The sequence below is a fragment of the Choristoneura fumiferana genome, chromosome 10 (assembly GCF_025370935.1).
Source record: "Choristoneura fumiferana chromosome 10, NRCan_CFum_1, whole genome shotgun sequence".
Classification (NCBI taxonomy): Eukaryota; Metazoa; Arthropoda; class Insecta; order Lepidoptera; family Tortricidae; genus Choristoneura; species Choristoneura fumiferana.
Window position 1 is genome coordinate 19,391,628 of NC_133481.1, and position 20,365 is coordinate 19,411,992.

The window sequence follows — 20,365 nt, forward strand, 5'->3', positions numbered from 1 at the left end:
AATTTTCCCTTTCTCATACAAATTAATTACTGCTATCAATGTATGCCATCCTAGAACACAACTGACGTCGCCTGTCACGCTACAAACATCAAGCATTTTGCTTTTCTTCGAATAAACTTAAAAGTGTAATAAAAATTAAAAAACTAATTATTTTTAAAAGTCGCTGAACTAATGTTGTTCAGTTTGACCAGTATGACCTATGTTTTAATTATTTGCTCGTATATAGGCCACACCCGGTATTCTCATGATAAGAATTTAGTAAAATCTAGGAATTTCAATACAACTTTATCTAGACCAGGGTTACTCAAAGTGGGGTACGCGAACCCCTAGGGGTTCGCTATTCGACGGTAGGGGGTTCGCGACAAGGTGTACGTGATGGTGGCTGCAAGACTGGCAAGATGATTAAGATTGGTTTTTGGAGTCTTTTTGTATTTTTTATTTCAACTCCAAATTTGACACTTATTTGTTTGTTATTTGTTGTTGTTTGTTTCAGTTTTGTATTTTAGTTGGCAAGACGATTCTTACCTATATTTGTTACCTTTTATGACAATAAATAATATACATACTTTTTTGGGGGGTAGGGGTTCGCTGTCGTCTAGAAACTTTAACAGGGGTACGTGGAGCCATAAGTTTGAAAAACCCTGATCTAGACTTACGCGTGCGAAGCCGCGGTTCTAGCATTGCGCAATTCATCGAATGAGATAACGATAATGTGCACGCGCATATTATCGCATAATTGTGTCATATTGTGTCATAAGCAACAAAAAAGGTAATCACTTCATTATTATGGTTAAGATTTGATGGGAACCTCAACTCGTCAACTTTTTCAGGGTTCCGTACTGGCACCTACCTATACCTAATTGCATTTATCTTAGAAACCATCTCCTCGGGGTTAGAATACGCAAGCTTAAAACTTAAAGCTTGGCTTGTGTTAAAGGGTTTCTACTCAGTTACCGAATACTTTTCTTCTTTTGATCAATAATAAATCAGGTGACATTTTGATTATAATATAAAAATAAGAATTGTAATTTATGACATTTTGCATGCCAGATGATGGTGAAATATGTGAACCAATATTGTCTTTTAATTAACACCTCTTGTACCATATTTCAAGCGAAATAAAGTTATTTGTATTTGTATTTGAAGCTTTGCTATACTTATCACTGATGTCACGAGAAAATTTAGGCAGGGAATTTAATTATTTCGGTGCCACGCCACTGGTATGTATGGATGTTTGCTTCTCTCTCACGAAACATACTAATGGTTAACCTGGATAAAGTATATTTTTTCACAAATGTCAACACCCAACTGGGACCATCAACTATTTTACCCACACTTTGGGCGTCTCCTGCGTTACCAAAATTGTCTCTGGCGTTACCAAAAACTTCACTTATTATTACCACTAGGTATGTATGTAGGTCATCATCATCATCATCCCAGCCTATATACGTCCCACTGCTGGGCACAGGCCTCCTCTCAGAACAAGAGGGCTTGGGCTATAGTTCCCACGCGGGCCCAGTGCGGATTGGGAACTTCACACGCACCATTGAATTGCTACGCAGGTTTGTGCAGGTTTCCTCACGATGTTTTCCTTCACCGCAAAGCTCGTGGTAAATTTAAAATGTAATTCCGCACATGAATTTGGAAATACTCAGTGCGAGCCGGGGTTTGAACCCACGACCCTCTGTTTGAGAGGCGATAGGTCAAACCACTAGGCCACCACGGCTTAACCAGCTGTATGTAGGTACTAAGTGATAATAAGTGCATCGGGGCGTACAATGTATGTAGGCCGAGATGACTATCACTATTATAATCAACGATCGCTAGGTAGGTATTATTTATTTGTTTTTTTTTTAGTTAAATAAATCATTTAATCGAAATAGAACAATTAACAGTTTAAATAAAAAAAGGAACAATGATTTAAAAACATAAAAAAAATATTCAGCCACATGCTTCGTCGAATTAATAAAAATAAATAAAGAAAGAAAGAAAGAAAGAAAGAAAGAAAGAAAAAGTTTAATCGACAAACTTGTAGGTAGTATACATCAGGTACTTATAAATTAATGTTTAATTAGGTCTACTTAAAGCTAGCCGAAGGGCTGGCAGCTCAGCAATGCTGAGGTACGGAACCACAGCGCTGATTTTCAGCTGCAGCCAAAAAGTAGCCCTGCAGTAAAGGAATAAACACATTGATACATCGCATCACATAAAAGCTTCGTCAAACTTTATTAAAATACTACTACACAAATAATAACAAGCAGAACAAATTTAACACGCGAACGCGTCGCCACAGAGCACCCTACCCCGACCCAAAGGTCCCCATCACACCAGCAGCATTACCCCGCTGAACAGCAATGGAGACCTGCTGAACTAACCAGGACCCCAAGTATTTAGTTAGGTACCTTTTAATTAAATTTTTCTCACAAGCATCTTAAAAACAACTCATCAGTCCTATGCACAAAAGTAGTCACATTACAAAGTCATACAAAGTACATACATTACATTACATTATCCAACTACTTTTCTATTTTTCCAAACAGCGACATCTGTGGTAAAAACAATGAACTAAAAGTAAAAGTTCCATCTCTAGTTTGAAGCGGTTGGTCATAGTTGCGTATGAGTGTGACGTTTTTGACGGTTCAACTACCGTTACCATCTAATTTAGTTACAGATCTTTTTAATAGATGGCGTTTTGTCCTGTTATAGCAAAAACTGGTGGTGTTACGGTCGGTTCCCTAACGTAAATCAATAAAATATAAATAAATATCATGGGGCAATTGACGCCAATTGACCTAGTCCCAAACTAAGCAAAGCTTGTACTATGGGTACAAGGCAACGGATAAACATACTTATATAAATAAATACATATTAAACATCCAAGACCCGAGAGTAAACATTCGTATTATTCATACAAATATCTGCCCCGGCCGGGAATCGAACCCGTTACCTCAAGCTCCGTAATCAGGTTCTCTAACACTTGGCTATCCGGTAGTCTAAACAGGATCACACTGGTAACAAATTGGATTTATCGATTTATCATCGATCTATACCCCTGAGCCATAAATTGATGTATGTTCCGATTGTGCGTAGGCGTCGATGCAAGCATTGCAACCAGACCAAATCTAGGCAGACTTCATTTTGAGTAATGATCTAAATGATGACCTTGGCATTTTAAAGCTAATTATCGTATTTAATTTTGATGTATTGAATGAATAAATTAACTAAACTAAACTATTAGTTTTGACCCGCGGCTTCGCTCGCGTTAAATTAGAGGTTTAGGCTGGGCCTTGATGAGTTAGTGAGTCAGGTCTTCTCTAGCGTCGCGAAATCATCTCCAAATCTTTTCGCGACACATAGCTGAGTGGCGGCCATTTTGGCTGGTAGGAATTGATGTATGTGTAATTGTGTATATTAGGTCCTTTATATAGGTGAGTGTGTTATCAGCTAATAAACCGTTCTTATTCTTGTTAATTGACGACCGGATGGCCAAGTGGTTAGAGAACCTGACTACGAAGCTTGAGGTCCCGGGCTCGATCCCTGGCCGGGGCAGATATTTTTATGAATAATACCAATGTTTGTTCTCGGGTCTTTTGTTTAATATGTATTTAAAGTATGTATTTATCTATATAAGTATGTTTATCGGTTGTCTACTAGTTGTCTAGTATCTATAGTACAAGCTTTGCTTAGTTTGGGACTAGGTCAATCGGCGTTAAGTGTCCCATGATATTTGGGCTAATCAACTTTTTACCCACACTAATCTGTTCGCGACATTTTTCAAACAATTGCAGATTTTTGTAAGTAATTTTTTTTTCTGTAATTTAGTAGATGGTGTACACGAATACATGTCATCCTACGTAAGTTTAAGCTATTAAACCGTGAAATACCTTGTCGGAAGTACGATTTTTTGGTAACGCCAGAGACAATTTTGTTAACGCAGGAGACACCCAAAGTGTCGCTAAAGTAGTTGATTGGCCCATTTATTATTACTATTATACGTTTAAAACCCCTTTTATTGCGTCGGGTATACGTAATACCTTTTTAATTATTCATACTAATGTTATAAATGTGAAAGAGTGTGTGTTTGTATGTTTGTCCGTCTTTCACGTCGAAACGGAGCGACGGATCGACGTGTTTTTTGGCATAGAGATAGTTTATGGGCCCGAGAGTGACATAGGCTACTTTTTATCCCGGAAAATGGACAGTTCCCGAGGGTACAGCGCGCGATAACCGAATTCCACGCGGGCGAAGCCGCGGGCAAAAAGCTAGTTTGTCATAAACATAATCAAATAACACGAACTTCTGGTCTACAACAGTCAGTCTAGACGGTAATGCGGATGCAATTTAATACATAATCGTTTAATCGTATTCATATTCGGTTTCTTTCCGTAGCTTAACATGTAAATCTTAATTGTTAATTAGACGTACGACGCTAATTAAAGATTGGGTAACGTAAAAACAGATTCAACCGTCGAGATTGTCTTGATTATCCGTAATTTTATGTGCAATAGTTTGTTGATGAGTTGCTTTTTAGGTTGAGTTTTTTTGTAATTTTTTTCGTTTCTAGACTTCTATTTTACAATTTAATTTTAAAAGCGATCTTCTCTTTATTCTAAAAGAAAAAGTATACCTACGAGTACTTACAAAGAAGTTTGTTAACGGTTACTAAAGTTTTTTTTAAATATCTCCTTTAATTTAGTTATGACGATATTTGCATCGACTACGATGTTGTAGAGCGTAAAATTATCGATATTTTCTGTCTGAAATTATTCCCGTAAGTCCTGACTTTTTTAAACATACATAGTTCTACAGACCAAGCCGAGAAATCCCAGTCTTGGGACTTTGAAAATTATTGATTGAAACTTCTTATTTCATTGAAAAATTTGTACTTCACACAGTAAGTTCGACAGTTAATTCTCATTGGATATTGATTTGTACTTTAGGAAGTACGCGAGGACTAACGAGGATATTTTTATACGCCTATAAATCATTACCTACGAATGGGTGAGTAGTTCCTTTGGCTGTTCCTTCGAAGGAACTACCTACTTTTTGCGTTTTTTTTTCGCACTATTTCGTTTATCAGAGGGCCTACTTCGAAATTCGAAATTCTAAGTTCGTATGGTAGGTACACATCCGCACTTTTAAAGTAATGTCACGTTTTTAAATTATTAAGTACTTTACTTTATTAGTTTTTACTTTATTCCTAAGGTTAGTAAAGTAATAATAACCTGTGGTAACTTTATTGGTTGGTGTATAATCTAATATATCATTGTAATTAGCCATATTGTACCGTTTGTACAAAACAAAACATCGTACTGTGCCTCTTAGTCTCGTATTAAATAGTATAAGCGTCAGAGAGAGAAGACGAGAAATGAAGGACGAACTGTGTTTATTTTTCCGCCCTTTTTTTTGCAAGAACTGAAGGTGCTACTGCGACATTGTATACCTACTTAAACAATCGTTAAACATGTGTTGTAGGTAGGTAGACATAGAAACATTGTAAAAAATATTTTGTTTGTTTTTTGTGGTAAGGCCGTAGGTCAAATATCTTTTATGGGAAGTATTTTTGTAGATGTTTATAATAGGAAAAGCGTGTATAAACCTAATTTTCCTTCTTGTTAATAGGAGTTGTGACAATTTTAAGGCAATTCATGGCTTATCTCCTAATCTTGCTAATACTCGTAGTATAAATTGCAAACATTTTTCTAATAAAGTCTGATTTTTCTAACTGATGTCTGAGTCACGGGACAGAATAACAATAACAACACTAAAAAGTTGATTGACCTTTGATTGACCCAAAAATTCTATAAAATTGCTAGAAGTATTTATAGTACATAATAAAACAGCATATTAATTATAAAAATATAATTTATTATTAAAACAAAAATTACAAAAATTACTATAATGTTTTTACATTGCTTCCGCGCGACGTCGACTAGCCGCGCGCCCTAATTACACTTACGACTATTTACGATAAGGTACTGATTAGACACGTACTTCACCTATTTACAGTGCTACCGTACCGTTCTAAAAGGGCGTAAGTGGTTACGCCGTTTTAGATCAGCGAGACAGCTGCGTTACCGCGATCCAACTAGATATCAACACTCCACACGATCGAATCGACCAATTAGTTGTACTCGAACATCTGATATGGCCATGTGAACAGGTTTTAGGGGTAAAGAGCATGAAAGAGTATCAGTCAACAGGTAAAAACCATCCAAAATAACGTTTGAAGTTCCTATCAGAAAAGGCGCTTTGACGTTCTTTTTGGACAGTCCTTTTAAATCTAGGCCGAAATTGGTCGATAGTTTTATTTATCTAGCTCAAAGGTATTCTACTAATAGAGAAACTAGAACTGGATGCCGTGCCCTCTGAGGAACGCGTCGATCTGCCCTGATGAGGGAGCCTCTCCACGCGGGGCGACGTAGTAGTACTGAGGGCCTGCCGCGGCCCTTTGGGGCTGCTGGTGTTGCTGTCCCTGAGCTACCGCCAGCCGCTGGGCCTGCGCCCTCGCCGCAGCCCTATCCCTCTGCAACTGAGACTGCTGCAGCTGCTGCTGCTGAGCGAACAACTGTTGAGAGTTCTGGAATTGATTCTCATTCTGCTGCCTCTGATAAACCTGTTGATTATTAGCGTGCTGGATCTGATGCCTGAACAACGGCGTTGAAGCAGGAGACGATGGAATCGATGGTAATTGGGGAGAAGGAATGAAACGCTGAGGTTGTTGCTGTTGAGCTACATAGGGTTGCAGACGACCATTTAAGTTTAACTCTCCCTTCGTCGATGGTAAGGATTGGAACAGCTGGGTGTTGTAACCGCCGCTGGAAGGATCGTACACCAACTCAGTGGAATACAGAGGGTTGCCGCTTGGAGAAACTTCTTTGATTGGTGCGTTAGTTGCTCCAGTTGGGGCGGGAGATTGCTGTTGCTCACGATGGAACTTAGCGAACTCAGCAGCGAAGTCGATCTGGCCAGCACCGGGTCTAGATGTCGTGATAACAGCAGGGGCCGGCGAGGGCGAGTAGCTGGGCGCAGGTGAGGCCGAGTAGTTGGGGATTGGAGACGGGGAGTAGGCTACTGGCTCGGGACTGTACTGAGGCTTAGCAGTCACTTGGATAAGTTGAGGACGGAAGGTAGTTGCGGGTGGTAAGGCGCGTGGGGTCGTCGCGGCTACTGGTCGAGGGGTAATAGCGATCTGTTGGGACTGGTACGCTGGACGTCTGGGAGTTGGACGTTGGACGACACGCTGCCTGATATGCTGGAGAGGTTCCTCTTCAACTTCATCTTCATCAGCATCTCTGAAATCGTTTTGGAAGTAGGTCGTGGTGGGTCGAGTAGTCGTTGGTCGGACGGCCGGCCTGGTCGGGTAGTTGGGGATGCCGTCGTCTCTCTCCGCAGAGTCGGGAGCGGGGGCTTCGGGCTCTTCTTCTTCGTTGGGCTTGTTGGGGTCGCAGGGGTTTCCGGAGACGTAGGTGAACTCGCGCTTGTTGCCGTCGGGGTCGACGTAGCCGTATTTGCCACGGACGACGCAGTCGGTGCCTCGGGTTTCCTCCTTGAAGGAGCCATCAGCAGCCTCGTAGCCGAAGGTGAAGCTGCCGTCATCGTTAACCTTGAAGTAAAAAAAAGAAGTAATTAGTTTGATATCGAATTTTATGTTCTACCTCTATTTCTAGCTTAGAGTTAAGTCTGTTAGGTACCACTTGCACTTGCAGAATAAACGATGCGATTTTGAATGAAAAGAGGAATTCTGACTTGAACTACTATTTTTTATGAAATAAAGTGGCAAGGAGAATCAACTTATGGTAAGAAAAATACTACCGCCCTTAGATTTTGGAACGCCAGAAGGATGAAGATTCGTTGAAAGCTTGGAAGGCTGCAGAATATCTCATGTGCTTGTAATTAACTGGTAGCCGTGGTGGCCTAGTGGTTTGACCTATGGCCTGTCACGCAAAGGATCGTGAGCTCAATCTCAGGCAGGGCATGGCAGAATCCCTGAGTAAGATGGTGGTAGCGATCCAGACAGATTTTTTACAAGATCCTACCCACAAAAACTTTTGTAACACTGCAAAGAACATCAAATTCAGTAGGTACCTTATTGTAGTTCCTGATGGTCTGAACAGGGGGCTGCTTGGGGCCCTCTTGCGCGGGGGCCTTCGTCCGCGCGGGCGCGCGGGGGACTCCGCGCGGCTCGTACTCGTCGCGGCGCTCGTCCGCCCGATAGAGGGCGTCGTACTCGTCCGCCGACACTAGCACCACCTGCTGGGGGGACGAGGATGGTATTAGTTTTACAGACGACACACTTGTACTTGCATTGTTTTGTGATGAAACTTGTTTAATAGAATTCACTATAGATATTATAATAGCATATAATGTGTGAAATTACATTTTATACACGAGCTTTACAGTGAAGAACAACATTGTAAAAATAACGGAAGCAATGGGAGTTAGGTAAGTAGATTATCAGAAAATCCAACGAAAATACAAACTAAAACATGGATACACGGAATAAACCCAGAAAAAGAGACCAGCGCTGGGAATCGAACCCAGGTCCTCAGCATTCCGTGCTGCGTGCCATACCACTACATCACCACTGGACAGTCCAGTATGTCCAGTATGACAGTCCAGTATGTGTGATGTGATGACTATAACAGCGCCATCTCGCAAACTAGACAAGTTCAGTTGCGCTTCATTTTATCAATGTTGAAAGCCATCCAGCCGTTTAGGGTTCAGAGAGGACCAAAAGAATTGAAAATGACCCAACCCCTACCCAATCCTCTTTCGGGCAGTCGAGTAAAGACGTGTTACCTGGTCTCCGGAGGCTCGTTCCTGAGCCTGTGGCTCATAGTCGTACTGGTCCTGGGGCTCGTACCGGGGCCGCGGACGCGCGCCCGCCGCCAGACCCGTCGCCAGGAGGAGACATACCACCTGGAAAGGAGAAAAGATGAATGAGCTCCTTGCCATCACTACTATCATCATAAAATGGAGTTAAGGGTAGCCTCGATATTTACTCATGCTCTTTGGCCTCTACTAAAATAAGAGGCCCTATCTATATTTCACAAAGCCTCTTTTTTCATTCGATTTTTTTTTAAGCCCGCGTATATATGTATACTTGGCAAGTGTGTACACTATATTATGTTCACATAGTAACTTAGTATTTAAAAAAAGTCACAAAATAAATATGTTTCGTAGTTTATAAATTCATGTAGTCTTAATATGTCTTACAGGTGGTAGGACCTTGTGCAAGGTCCGCCCGGATTGCTACCACCATCTTGCTCGCTAATCCTGCTGTGAAGCAGCATTGCTTGCACTGTTGTGTTTCGGCGTGGAGAGTAAGACAGCCGGTGAAATTACTGGCACTTGAGGTATCCTATCTAAGGCCTCTAGGTTGGCAACGCATCTGCAATACCCCTGGTGTTGCACATGTTTATGGGCGGTGGTGATATCTTACCATTAAGAGATCCACTTGCTCGTTTGCCATCCAGTAGAATAAAAAAAAATTTAGCTATAGTTAATAGTGGTCAGAGGGCCACCGACGGTGCTGGCTGAAAATCAGCGCTGGGGCGTTCTTAATTCGCAATGAGACATACCTTCTATCTTACTACCTATCTATACTATCCCACTTAATAATATAGTGGTGTCTTGTGTAGTGTTGTCTATTGTTGTGTTGTGATGTGAATAAATGTATTTCTTTCTTCTTTCTGTCGTCTCGGTTGGTCGACGCTTCTGGGGAACCAAGAGCTGGTGCGTACTTATCCCAGCGGATCGCCGTTGCGGTCCGGAGGGGTAATACGGCTAGCATCATGGGAACCCTACCACAGGCAGATCTTTTAGACGAGGTGTTTTTTTTATAATTTTTATTCTTTTAAGTAATATTTATCTAAGGATTTTGTATTTTGTACGGAATTTTCCAAGTACGAGTAGGTATATTTTAGTTAGTTAGGCTGTTATTATTGACAATGTTTGCCGGCACCGGCAGGTTGGATGGAGTGTATGTCAACCACTGTAGTGCGCTCCAAATAATAGGCAGTAATTATTTTACGTTATTTTGATTGTGATTATGTAATTTAAAATATTGTTATTGTTAAGTATGTGCGAAGCAATTCAATGGTGCATGTGAAGTTCCCAATCCGCACTGGGCCCGCGTGGGAACTATGGCCCAAGCCTTCTTGTTCTGAGAGGAGGCTTGTGCCCAGCAGTGGGACGTATATAAGCTGGGATGAAAGTATTTACTCTTACGCTACTAATAACTCTTAAGCAAACTTAGCAGGTGGTAGGACCTTGTGCAAGGTCCGCCCGGATTGCTACCGCCATCTTGCTCGCTAATCCTGCCGTGAAATAGCAGTGCTTGCTTACATTGTTGTGTTTCGGCGTGGAGAGTAAGACAGCCGGCGAAATTACTGGCACTTGAGGTATCCCATCTTAGGCCTCTAGGTTGGCAACGCATCTGCAATCCTCCTGGTGTTGCAGGTGTCTATGGGCGGTGGTAATCTCTTACCATCAGGTGACCCACTTGTTCGTTTGCCATCCAGTCGAATAAAAAAAAAAACTTAGCCGTTGCAGTTTCGTGACAACCTTTGGATGTTTTCAAAGCAGAACTTCGTCTTGATTAAAGGGGCACCGTATCATGCCATGACCGTAATAGGAACGAGTCAGGAACGGAATGTCAAGCGCATACATGACGCGCGACGGCGACGGTTGGTTAGGAAGTGTGCTAGTGGGCGTAGTCTCAAATACTTTTCTATACAAAGAACATATTTTTGCCTGCCACATTGCTATTACACTTGATAATGCGGTGTAATGGGAACTTTAAAACAACGTTTCCAAATAAAGAATTACCTCAATGCCAGCTAATACCAAGAAATTTTAAAACGCGACCCATTTACCCATATATGAAATTATCCAATCAGAAATCCACCACAAGCTGCGTCCTTGGGTGTATAATTTTGCCTAATTACATGGTGTTGCGGTGACAGCAGCTCTTGAACTTATCAGGCAAAGTTCATTAACTTAACGTTCAAGTTAAGACAATGTTATGAAGTCTTGATTGATCGTGCGAAACATTCTATATTAATAATTTCGTACGGTCTACGGTAGACTCGAACGAAATGCACATCAAATTGAAGAGCGTAAAAATTAGTCAATCCGAGTCGACAACTTGTAGGCGGAAATTCGGATTATCGAGTATTTTCAATATAAACTTGAATAAATTACTAAGTATATAATGGCGTTGCGAAGTAAACATGTCAAAGTCATCACATCAAAGTGGCGTTAGTGTCACGTCATCACGTGTCACAGGTTTGCATTTCGTTCTCCATTGTGACCTCTTAAGGGTCCCACACACGGTACGATTCGTCGATTTTCATCAGATCGATCGACAGACGAATCGTGCGTATATTTAGGTCTAATTTCTTTGATAATGAGACAGAGACATCTCAGTTATTTGGGCAAATAAGATTTAGGAGAAATATCTACTAGAAAAATACCGATACGTAGGTTAGCTGTGAAAGTACGTTTGTAATAATATTAAGGCTAGGAATATACGTCAGATTTTTCAATAAGTACGACGTCTTTACACTGGCAAAAATTTTTTTCAAACATGTTATTAGGAGTCTACGTTTTAACCGAGCGAAGCCGGGTTTCATCTAATAATAAATAACTTAGCCAACTTATACCTCTAAAAGTTGAAAAATCTCCGACACTACAATGTCATAGACATATACTTAGGTAGAGGTTGACATCAAACTTATGTAAAGGCTGACCAGAATTATAAAAACCTCGCCATATTGCGAAAAATCAGTAGAACTAATTTCTGGCACTGGTAACACTAAATTCAAAGGTCATTTGTCTATTGCTGTCAAAGTTTAACGTTGTTTGCGCGTGGTATTATAAAGTGTTGTTTTGTGTTTTTGTGCGTTAAAATGCCGAAGAATATCCATAGCCTTGGAAGGAAAATAATTCACAATGTATAAAAGTATTTGTCATAGAAAAAGTCTGAGGGAAATATTCCTTTAAGCAACATCACCGACACCGTTGTCAATATGACTGTTAGGTATCGAATACTTAGTAAGTGTAAAGAATGTTGCAATATAAAACGTAGAAGTGCTGCCCTCGCGTCAGGTTTTTTATATTCTTGGTCAGCCTTTACAATGTCATAGACAGATACTTAGGTAGAGGTTGACATCAAACTTATAGCACCCCTCTTTTTGCGTCGGGGGTTGAAAATAAGCAGTAGATATGATTTTAAATAGTTTAGCACTTATAAATGTCAAAAAATCTACTACCGTTGTTGAGAGAATCCGCGGCTACGAATTACATTCTTACCTTGCCAACTGCCTAACTTTTTTCTAAGTTAGAAATAACTACCTACTGGATGAGTCATTATGCATATAAATAAGGCAATAGACCGAGAGTCAAGGCCAAAAGTCTTTAAACTTCTTATGTAATAATTACTTTCGGTCGTTAGGCATTTTCTAATCGTCTTCATTTTTTTTTTGTTGTTTACCGCTGTTTGCTCCAAGATATTTAATTAAAAGATGAGTGCACGGGCCGTAGCTCCCATGCGGGCCCAGTGAGGATTGAGAACTTCTCACACACCTTCACACGGGATTTGATTAAATTACTAAACTATAAGACCGTTCCTGACTACTCGTGAGTTGAATCGTATAATGTAGTAATTTTTAACCTCCGACGCAAAAATAAGGGTGTTATAAGTTTGACCGCTATGTGTGTCTGTGTGAATAAATCTTTTCATTTTCATTTTTTGTTTAAACGGGTTAACCGATTTGAATGCGTTTTTTTATTTGATGAAAGCAGGGTTTTTAGCAATGGTTCTCAGACATGTTTTATTGAAATCGGTTCAGCCGTTTTTGAGATATTGAACTTTGAAGTGACGATGTCGGGGGTTTTCCAACTTTTTGTTGGTAGGTTATATCAAATAAATGTCTCACAACAGCTTAAGTAATATATTATTATGTAGTATTCCTTACAACGTTTTCCCTCCTCAAAGCTCATGAATTTGATTGCAGTGTGGACAAAAGCATACATAAAAATCAGATAAAATGTAAATAACACTCATAAACACTCATGCGTTTTACTTAAAAACTAACCATAAAGTTACGACACATCATTAACTACAGTCCAAGTGACACGTAAAATTTCATTAACTGGGTGGGAATTGTTACGTGTGTGTACAACAGTTTATACGCCCGTAGCTCCGTAACCTCACTCCAATTGCAATCGGCCGCATTCCTGGGTATTGCGAGCGCGTGACATAACTAGAACTACTGGCCAGTAAAATAAAGGGCTACTTTTCATTGGGCTAATTCGATAATTAAGGAGTTCATCATACTTAATTATATTGTCACTAGAACACATTGAAAAAAAAAACAGAAAATAAATGCCGGAGCCACGTAGCCGGGGTTCGAACCCGGGTTTTCGCCAGTCCGAGGCGCATGCTGTACCCCTAAACCACCTAACCAACCAAAACCACCAATAAAATGTAATTTGAGCTTAAATTTTTTACTAATTGAGTGTATTTTTAGGCGGACTGACGACACTGCGAGAGTTGCGGGCAACCGGTAGCTGCAAGTGGCGAGTTGTCGTTCGTTGTGGCGTTCCAACTGAGAGGCCTTTGTTCAGCAGTGGACGCTAAGTGGAGTGTCTGATGATGATGAGTGTATTTCTAATACGTCAAGTCACGCATTACCCTCTAAAGTTAAAGCCAAATAGGTACCTCTAAAATCATAAAAAATATCTACTTAAGTAAAACAATCATGCTGTATTCAAAGCTCGGCATCTAATGGAGAAATTTAAAAACGCCCCAATAACAAGTGAAAGTGAGATCAAAATGGCGTCATCTCTTGGACAATACTTACTTAGCATCTGGTAAACATATTAAGTTGTAATAACCAGGGCAAAATGTAACGTATTGCATGGTATTACAGCAATAGACAGGCTTGTATCTGACTTAATCAACTTCTAATAAGATTTGTGAAAGCTTGCTGAGTTTATGACACTATTGTTCTGGTAATTTTACTTAGTTTCGTTAGAAGAATGGAAAATTGTTCTTGTGACAATAAAAACAGTGGGTACGTCAGTTTTAGTAGTGAAAGCGCATCATCGTCATTTTAGGATTTTGTAGTTAAAATATAAAAAATGGAACCTTTACTTATAGTTTCGCCATGTCTTCACAGTTTTCATGAAGCGTGAACGGTTTTTTTTAACTGAAAAAAACTGCACTCTTGTACACTATCAAAGGCGTGAGAGGAGGCGCACACCCAGGAAAGGAAATCCTATGTCTTTCCTATGGTCTCAAGCTATATCCGTACCAAATTTATTTAGGTGCTAAGGGTGAAGAGGTATCAGGCAGGTAGAGTCACTTTTACATTTAAAAAGGATAGCATTTTGAATAGTACGGGTAACGGTAATTGTAGATAGTTTGTAGTTTTGTTATAATACAGAAGAAGTGACATTGTAAATTACATGAAATCATTCTTTTGAGGTCAAATGTTCATAATTAAAAATGTCTTAGTAACTGTCAGGTTTAAATTACCTATAAATTTAATCTACAATCAACTATTTTGCAACATTTCTGTGATTGAACGACTATTTCTAATAACAAATTCACATTTCAACGGTCACTTGATCTATTTTGAAATCGTAAAAATATTTGCATACATGCTCTGCTACTACAATATTGATTAACAAACTTATATTTGCTGGCAATAGCAGCGCCACCATCTAAAGGCAGACGTCTTTTTACAGGCATATGTATAGCTCCAGTTTTCGCCGCTAGATAAAATAAGTTTGTTGCAATTATGTATTGAATAGCTTCGGATTTTGAGGTTATCTTGTATTTTTAATTTTAATTGAGTTTCATTAAACTAATATTGCGCTAGTTAATTCGTGTTAATTTATGATTGGTAATTAATTCAATAGGATTGCGGTAATATATTCATATTATCTCAAGTAGGTATGTGTGAAATAAAGATGTTATTTTTTATGAAGGCCAATATACTATTTGGCAAATAAAAGTTTTAAGTGTCATATGATACACGAATTGTGGTGGTAGGACCTTGTGCAAGGTCCGCCCGGATTGCTACCACCATCTTGCTCGCTAATCCTGCGGTGAAGCAGCAGTGCTTGCACTGTTGTGTGTGTTCCGGCGTGGAGAGTAAGACATCCGGTGAAATTACTGGCACTTGACGTATCCCATCTTCGGCCTCTAGGTTGGCAACGCATCTGCAATCCCCCTGGTGTTTCAGGTGTCTATGGGCGATGGTGATCTCTTACCATCAGGAGACCCACTTGCTCGTTTGTCATCCAGTCGAATAAAAAAAAATAAGAAAAAAAATGTAGATTGCGAATTTAACAATTTTACAGTTTGACATTTAACAATTAAGTATTCTTATTAGTGATGACGAAAGAAAAACATGAAAAAAGCGGTTTGTTTTCGATTTGGTATTTAAAGTTATACTCGTAGGCCTGAAAGAAAAATAGGTACGACGAAACATAACATTATTCGATTATTCAAACATTGTTACGCCTTTATTCTACAAAAGGTTACTTCTGAGTTAGCAAATGGATAGATATTGTAGTTACCACCAAAAATAGTGGTATATAATAAGTATACGTATATAAAAAAACAATAATTCCAAGCCTGTATAGTAAATAAATACCATAACTCTAATGATTTCATTTAATCCAGGAAAACAAGATCAATTTATAATTATCCGTCAAACTAGATTTTCAGATTTGGAATATAAATAAATAATTTTAGTCAAATTATTTCACTAATAAACGCCGTCATTATAAGGTATTTTTTCTTAAAATCAGGCCAGCCGCATGTTTGCTTGCCATGAGTGAAAAAAAAAACTCAGAGAACATAACATATCATATTGGTCTGTCACAACTGCCCCCTTAATCTCGACCTTGCGACAGTTCCATTGAACGTACACTACACCCAATGTGGCAACACCTGTTTCTCGTCACCGATGTTACCACATTAAAAAACACTATAACTTTTTAAAAACATATTGAATTCTGTACACGATGTTCATTTTGCTGCCAAGTGGTAACTATAACAAATATAATTTGAACTCTTTCACTTGTTGATAAAGTTTAAAATGCTATGTGTATGGTTGATGGTTTGGTCCTTTTGGTTTCGATGCGCTTGCGCATAGCCGTCGGCTTTAGGTTCGGGTCACGATTGCGTTCGGTATTTTTATGTTGTGGGTGGTCAGTTGCCAGAAGGTATGTATCGGTTGCTAATTTGATCAAATCAACTGTTACAACATAAACAACAGTGCTTAAACCACTTTTGGAAGGTCCAGAGCACCAATAGAGCGAAAATATCATACTACCCTTTTATTGGTATAGGTACAGTCGAGTTCATAAACTTGTGAGCAAACATTTGATCAAAAATATCTGGACACGACTCTATTATGAACGGCGTAGAAGCGTGTTCAGATATTTATGATCAAATTTTTGCTCACAAGTTTATGAACTCGACTGTAATAACCTAACCACAAAAATTTCATTTTTAATATAAGCTTTTTTTGCTAGCTGTACTTTTTGTTGACTGTACTTGCATTGTCACCCAAACTACATTTCAAGTCTATGCTATTAACCGTTGAAGAGTTCCGTCCTGCGGAGACGATCCTGGCTGGACTACCAGGATGTCACTACCAGATTATTGTATTGTCACGCAATTAACATAAGTATACCAAATTTCAAGGTAATCCAACTACTGGAACTCGGTCAAATTTAGCTTGCAAGATTTGATTACAGACAGATAGACAGACAGACAGACAACGGGATAGGTGAAACTAAATTTGTTGCGTTCGATAGGCGTGTGGTTGAATCTAGATTTAATACATCACTAGATTTAGGCAAAGAGAAAATATCAACGATTTAAATTTAGTTAATCATTATTTGGACAAAAATTGCTTAAAACTATTTTTTTAACTTTTGAGAGTGAGGTTACATTAACTGTTAATGTAACCTCACTCTCAAAAGTAAAAAAAAAATGTTTTTAATGTAACCTCACTCTCAAAAGTAAAAAAAAAAGTTTTAATGTAAATGCGTAAAAAATAACACGGTCCAACTGCTTAAAGGGCTAATTATAACGTTCATAAAAAGATATTACATATTTTTTTCTAACTTTAGGTGTAACTGTGTTAAAACATTGTTTTTTCTTACTTGTTGGGTCGTATTCGATTGTTTTAACAAAAAAAAACAGAATTAAACTTTATTTCAACTTTAATAATCCATGCTCGAAAAAAAATTGCAATAATAAAGCTCAGTAGTGTCAAAATGTATGGAACTGTCAAGTTTAAACCAGATTTAGTGACTTCATCATCATCATTATCGTATCAGCTATAGGATGTTGGAGATAGGTCTTGGGGCTTTAGCGACTTAATTCAGATTTAGTTTCTTGTAAATGGCTATAACAATTTTAGATGCAATCATTTTGGCTGAATTGCTAAGCGATATCTACTTTCAATGTTTACGGAATCATAAAGCAACTTAAAGGAATCTTAAACAAAAATCAGTAAGTCATTTATTGGTCATCGACTCATCGGTCATCTTTACCTCTCATATTTTGAGGTTTGTTAGTCTAACATCTGACATCTGGTAAGTAGCATGGTGTACGATTGTGTTGCTCTAAAGATGAGCTCTTCTTCTTCTTCTCTTCGAAACGCGTCAGTGTAGTGAGGTGGTGGTGATAGATGGGTTTGTGTGATTTGTGTGTGTTCTTACAGTGTGGATGTGGAGGAATTGCATGAACACACATATTTTGCATAAACTTAACTATTTCGTTTCGTACTATTTTTTTTCCGAATAACAGCGAAATACGGCCTTTTTACTTGCAAAATTGTTCTCGGATTGACAGAGCCATTTTTGAAGATGAAAACAGGAAAAATCAAGTTTAATAAAGCTTAGGTATGGGTAAGATTTAATAGAACTCAAAATGAGTTATGCAAGTAAATTCCACGTCAGCTTTCTCAAGTATGCATACTAAACATTAACCTCTTTGAATTCTTGCACACTTGTAAAACACCTGTTTTCATTCGATTTCATCAGTGAACTAACCTTGGAATATTTCAGCAACGCCATTTCATATACACACATAAGATACATGAACAAAAGTAGCAAACAATGTTTCATATTTTTGCAGAAATTTGCACTTAACGTCATAGAAATAAAGCCGGTTATAGTTCGGAAAGAAATGTCTTTTACGTCATTCGCGATCTAAGCTCAAAATCGAAAGTGCAACGTAATCACAAATCGTCATTTGATTGTTGCTATTTATTTCCCATTTTGCCTTTTCTTTACTATAGATATTACAAACTTATTGCATTCCCTGTGGCAAACTCTGGAACTGGGTTATACCTAAAGAAAATTCTATTCAAGCAGTGAGTGTCGCCCCGTTTATCAGCAAAGACAACTTGGCTAAGTTTCGTCATATTCATATGACGTTCATGACTGATTGTTTTGTAACTTTACAACGTATTCATTTTGACTCAATTGAACAAGTTTAATATGCTTCGCTGTAAGTATCTAGTTTCAATAAAAGTTTGAGCCATACATGTCCCAAAAAAATTTTTTTTTCAACCCTGGTGTGCAAATTTCTAATTTTCATATCATTTCAATGGCTGACAATTAGGCCATGAACACAATCATTGCTATTCGTAAACAGTTTACAACGCTTCGTCTTTTACTACGCATTTTTTCAACGAACAAATCATTTCAGAAATAGGCCAATTCATTTATTAACCAAGCGCTTTCGGAAAGACTATCATTGCCAAGAAGAATGCGCCGCAAGAAACTTGGCAGAAAGTCATTTTTTCATAATAATATAATTACAAATAAAATACTTAAAAACAACAGTATACAGTTAAAGAAAAAATAACAAAAAAAAATACAGGGACAACGAAATGCAAACAAGGACAGCGAAGATCAAATGATTTTCCCTATTATGTTACTTATTCTGTACCCCGAACTCCTTTTCCTATACGCTAGTGTCACCTCCTGCGCAGAGCTTTGCGTAATATTCCCTATTTGGTCGTATTTTTATTTCCTTAATAAGGATAAAACCGCGGGGATACGCTAGTCTACCATTAAACACTGTTTAACATCGTGAACCCTGTAGAGCCTATAAATCAGTAGCAAGTCGTGGCTAGAACTGCTCGCGCGTGAGGCATTTGCAGTAATGCCCTAACTTTACGACCTACAGTAATGGTGAACCAATTTAGTTAATGTTGAACTACTGTTTCTCTAGGACTGTGTTTTATTATACTCCGCACAATAAGGGTATCTGTGATAAAGTCTATACTATGAAGTGGAAAATTCGAACTTCGAATTCGAATCTTGCCGTACGATACGAACCTCTATTGTCGAATTCGTAGTTAGTTAGTTTCGTAGTTAGTTAGTTTCGTAGTTAGGCTAGTTGGCGCTATTGTAACGTATTTTTGACAATTTTGACAGGCATTTGTGTTAAGTTTGTGATTAGTTATATATCATGAGCCAAACGCAATCAAGACTATTTAGGTTTAGGTATTTAGGTTAATTTTTGATTTCTACTCCTTTCTCCTCGTCTTATCTTTTGTTATGTGTGTCTGCTCTACTCTTGTTTTTGAAGTCATGTCAATCATTCAAAGGTTAACTGTAAAGCCGCGTATCCATTAGAGCAGCCTCAGGCCGAGCACCGCGAGCCGAGCCATATTTTGTCGGTTTTTTGGCCGTGCTCAAAGGAGCCTCAGTCTGAGCCGTGCCTTTGGCAGCGTCTCCACTTGCGCGGCCTCGGAGCGAGGCAGCCGCTCGGCCCGAGGCTGCCTCTAGTGGATACGCGGCTTAAGAGATCACTTCAAAGGATATGTTCACTTTTGTAAATTTATTTGTCGTATAATCTGTTCATTTCACGTGTTTTATGTTTATAAAAAGTTATAATGAAGCAAACGCCCTCATTATTTGTTCAATAGCTAGCCGTTACCCGCGACTCCGTCCGCATAGGATTCGGTTTTCACTATCCCGCGGGAACTATGAACTTATCCGAGATAAAATGTTAGGTGTTACAGATGTTTATGGGCGGTGGTGATCTCTTACCATCAGGAGACCCCCTTGCTCGTTTGCCATCTAGTCAAAAAAAAAAAATCCTATGTCCTTCCCCGGGACGCCAACTATCTGTATACCGAATTTCATCTAAATCGGTTCAGCGGTTTAGACGTGATGGAGTAACAAACAAACAAACAGACTTACAAACTTTCGTATTTTTATTTTTTTGTTTTATTCGACTGGATGGCAAACGAGCAAGTGGGTGTCCTAGTGGTAAGAGATTACTACCGCCCGTATTTATAATATTAGTAGG

The 20,365-nt window shown here is 38.9% G+C and overlaps 1 protein-coding gene across 2 annotated transcripts in view; it reads right to left on the reverse strand.

Moving 5' to 3' along the window:
* Positions 1 to 5,847: 5,847 nt before the first annotated feature.
* Positions 5,848 to 20,365, reverse strand: part of LOC141431658 (uncharacterized) — a 56,751-nt gene continuing 42,233 nt past the window's right edge. The window contains exons 2-4 of one of the 2 annotated variants that reach the window (XM_074092840.1): positions 8,803 to 8,922; positions 8,089 to 8,253; positions 5,848 to 7,606 (exon numbers count right to left, since the gene is read on the reverse strand). In XM_074092840.1, the coding sequence (XP_073948941.1) occupies positions 6,347 to 7,606; positions 8,089 to 8,253; positions 8,803 to 8,922 (1,545 nt within the window). In that variant the 3' untranslated portion in view covers positions 5,848 to 6,346. Of the gene's footprint in view, positions 7,607 to 8,088; positions 8,257 to 8,802; positions 8,923 to 20,365 lie in introns of both variants that reach the window. The other variant, XM_074092839.1, reaches the window with a different exon arrangement.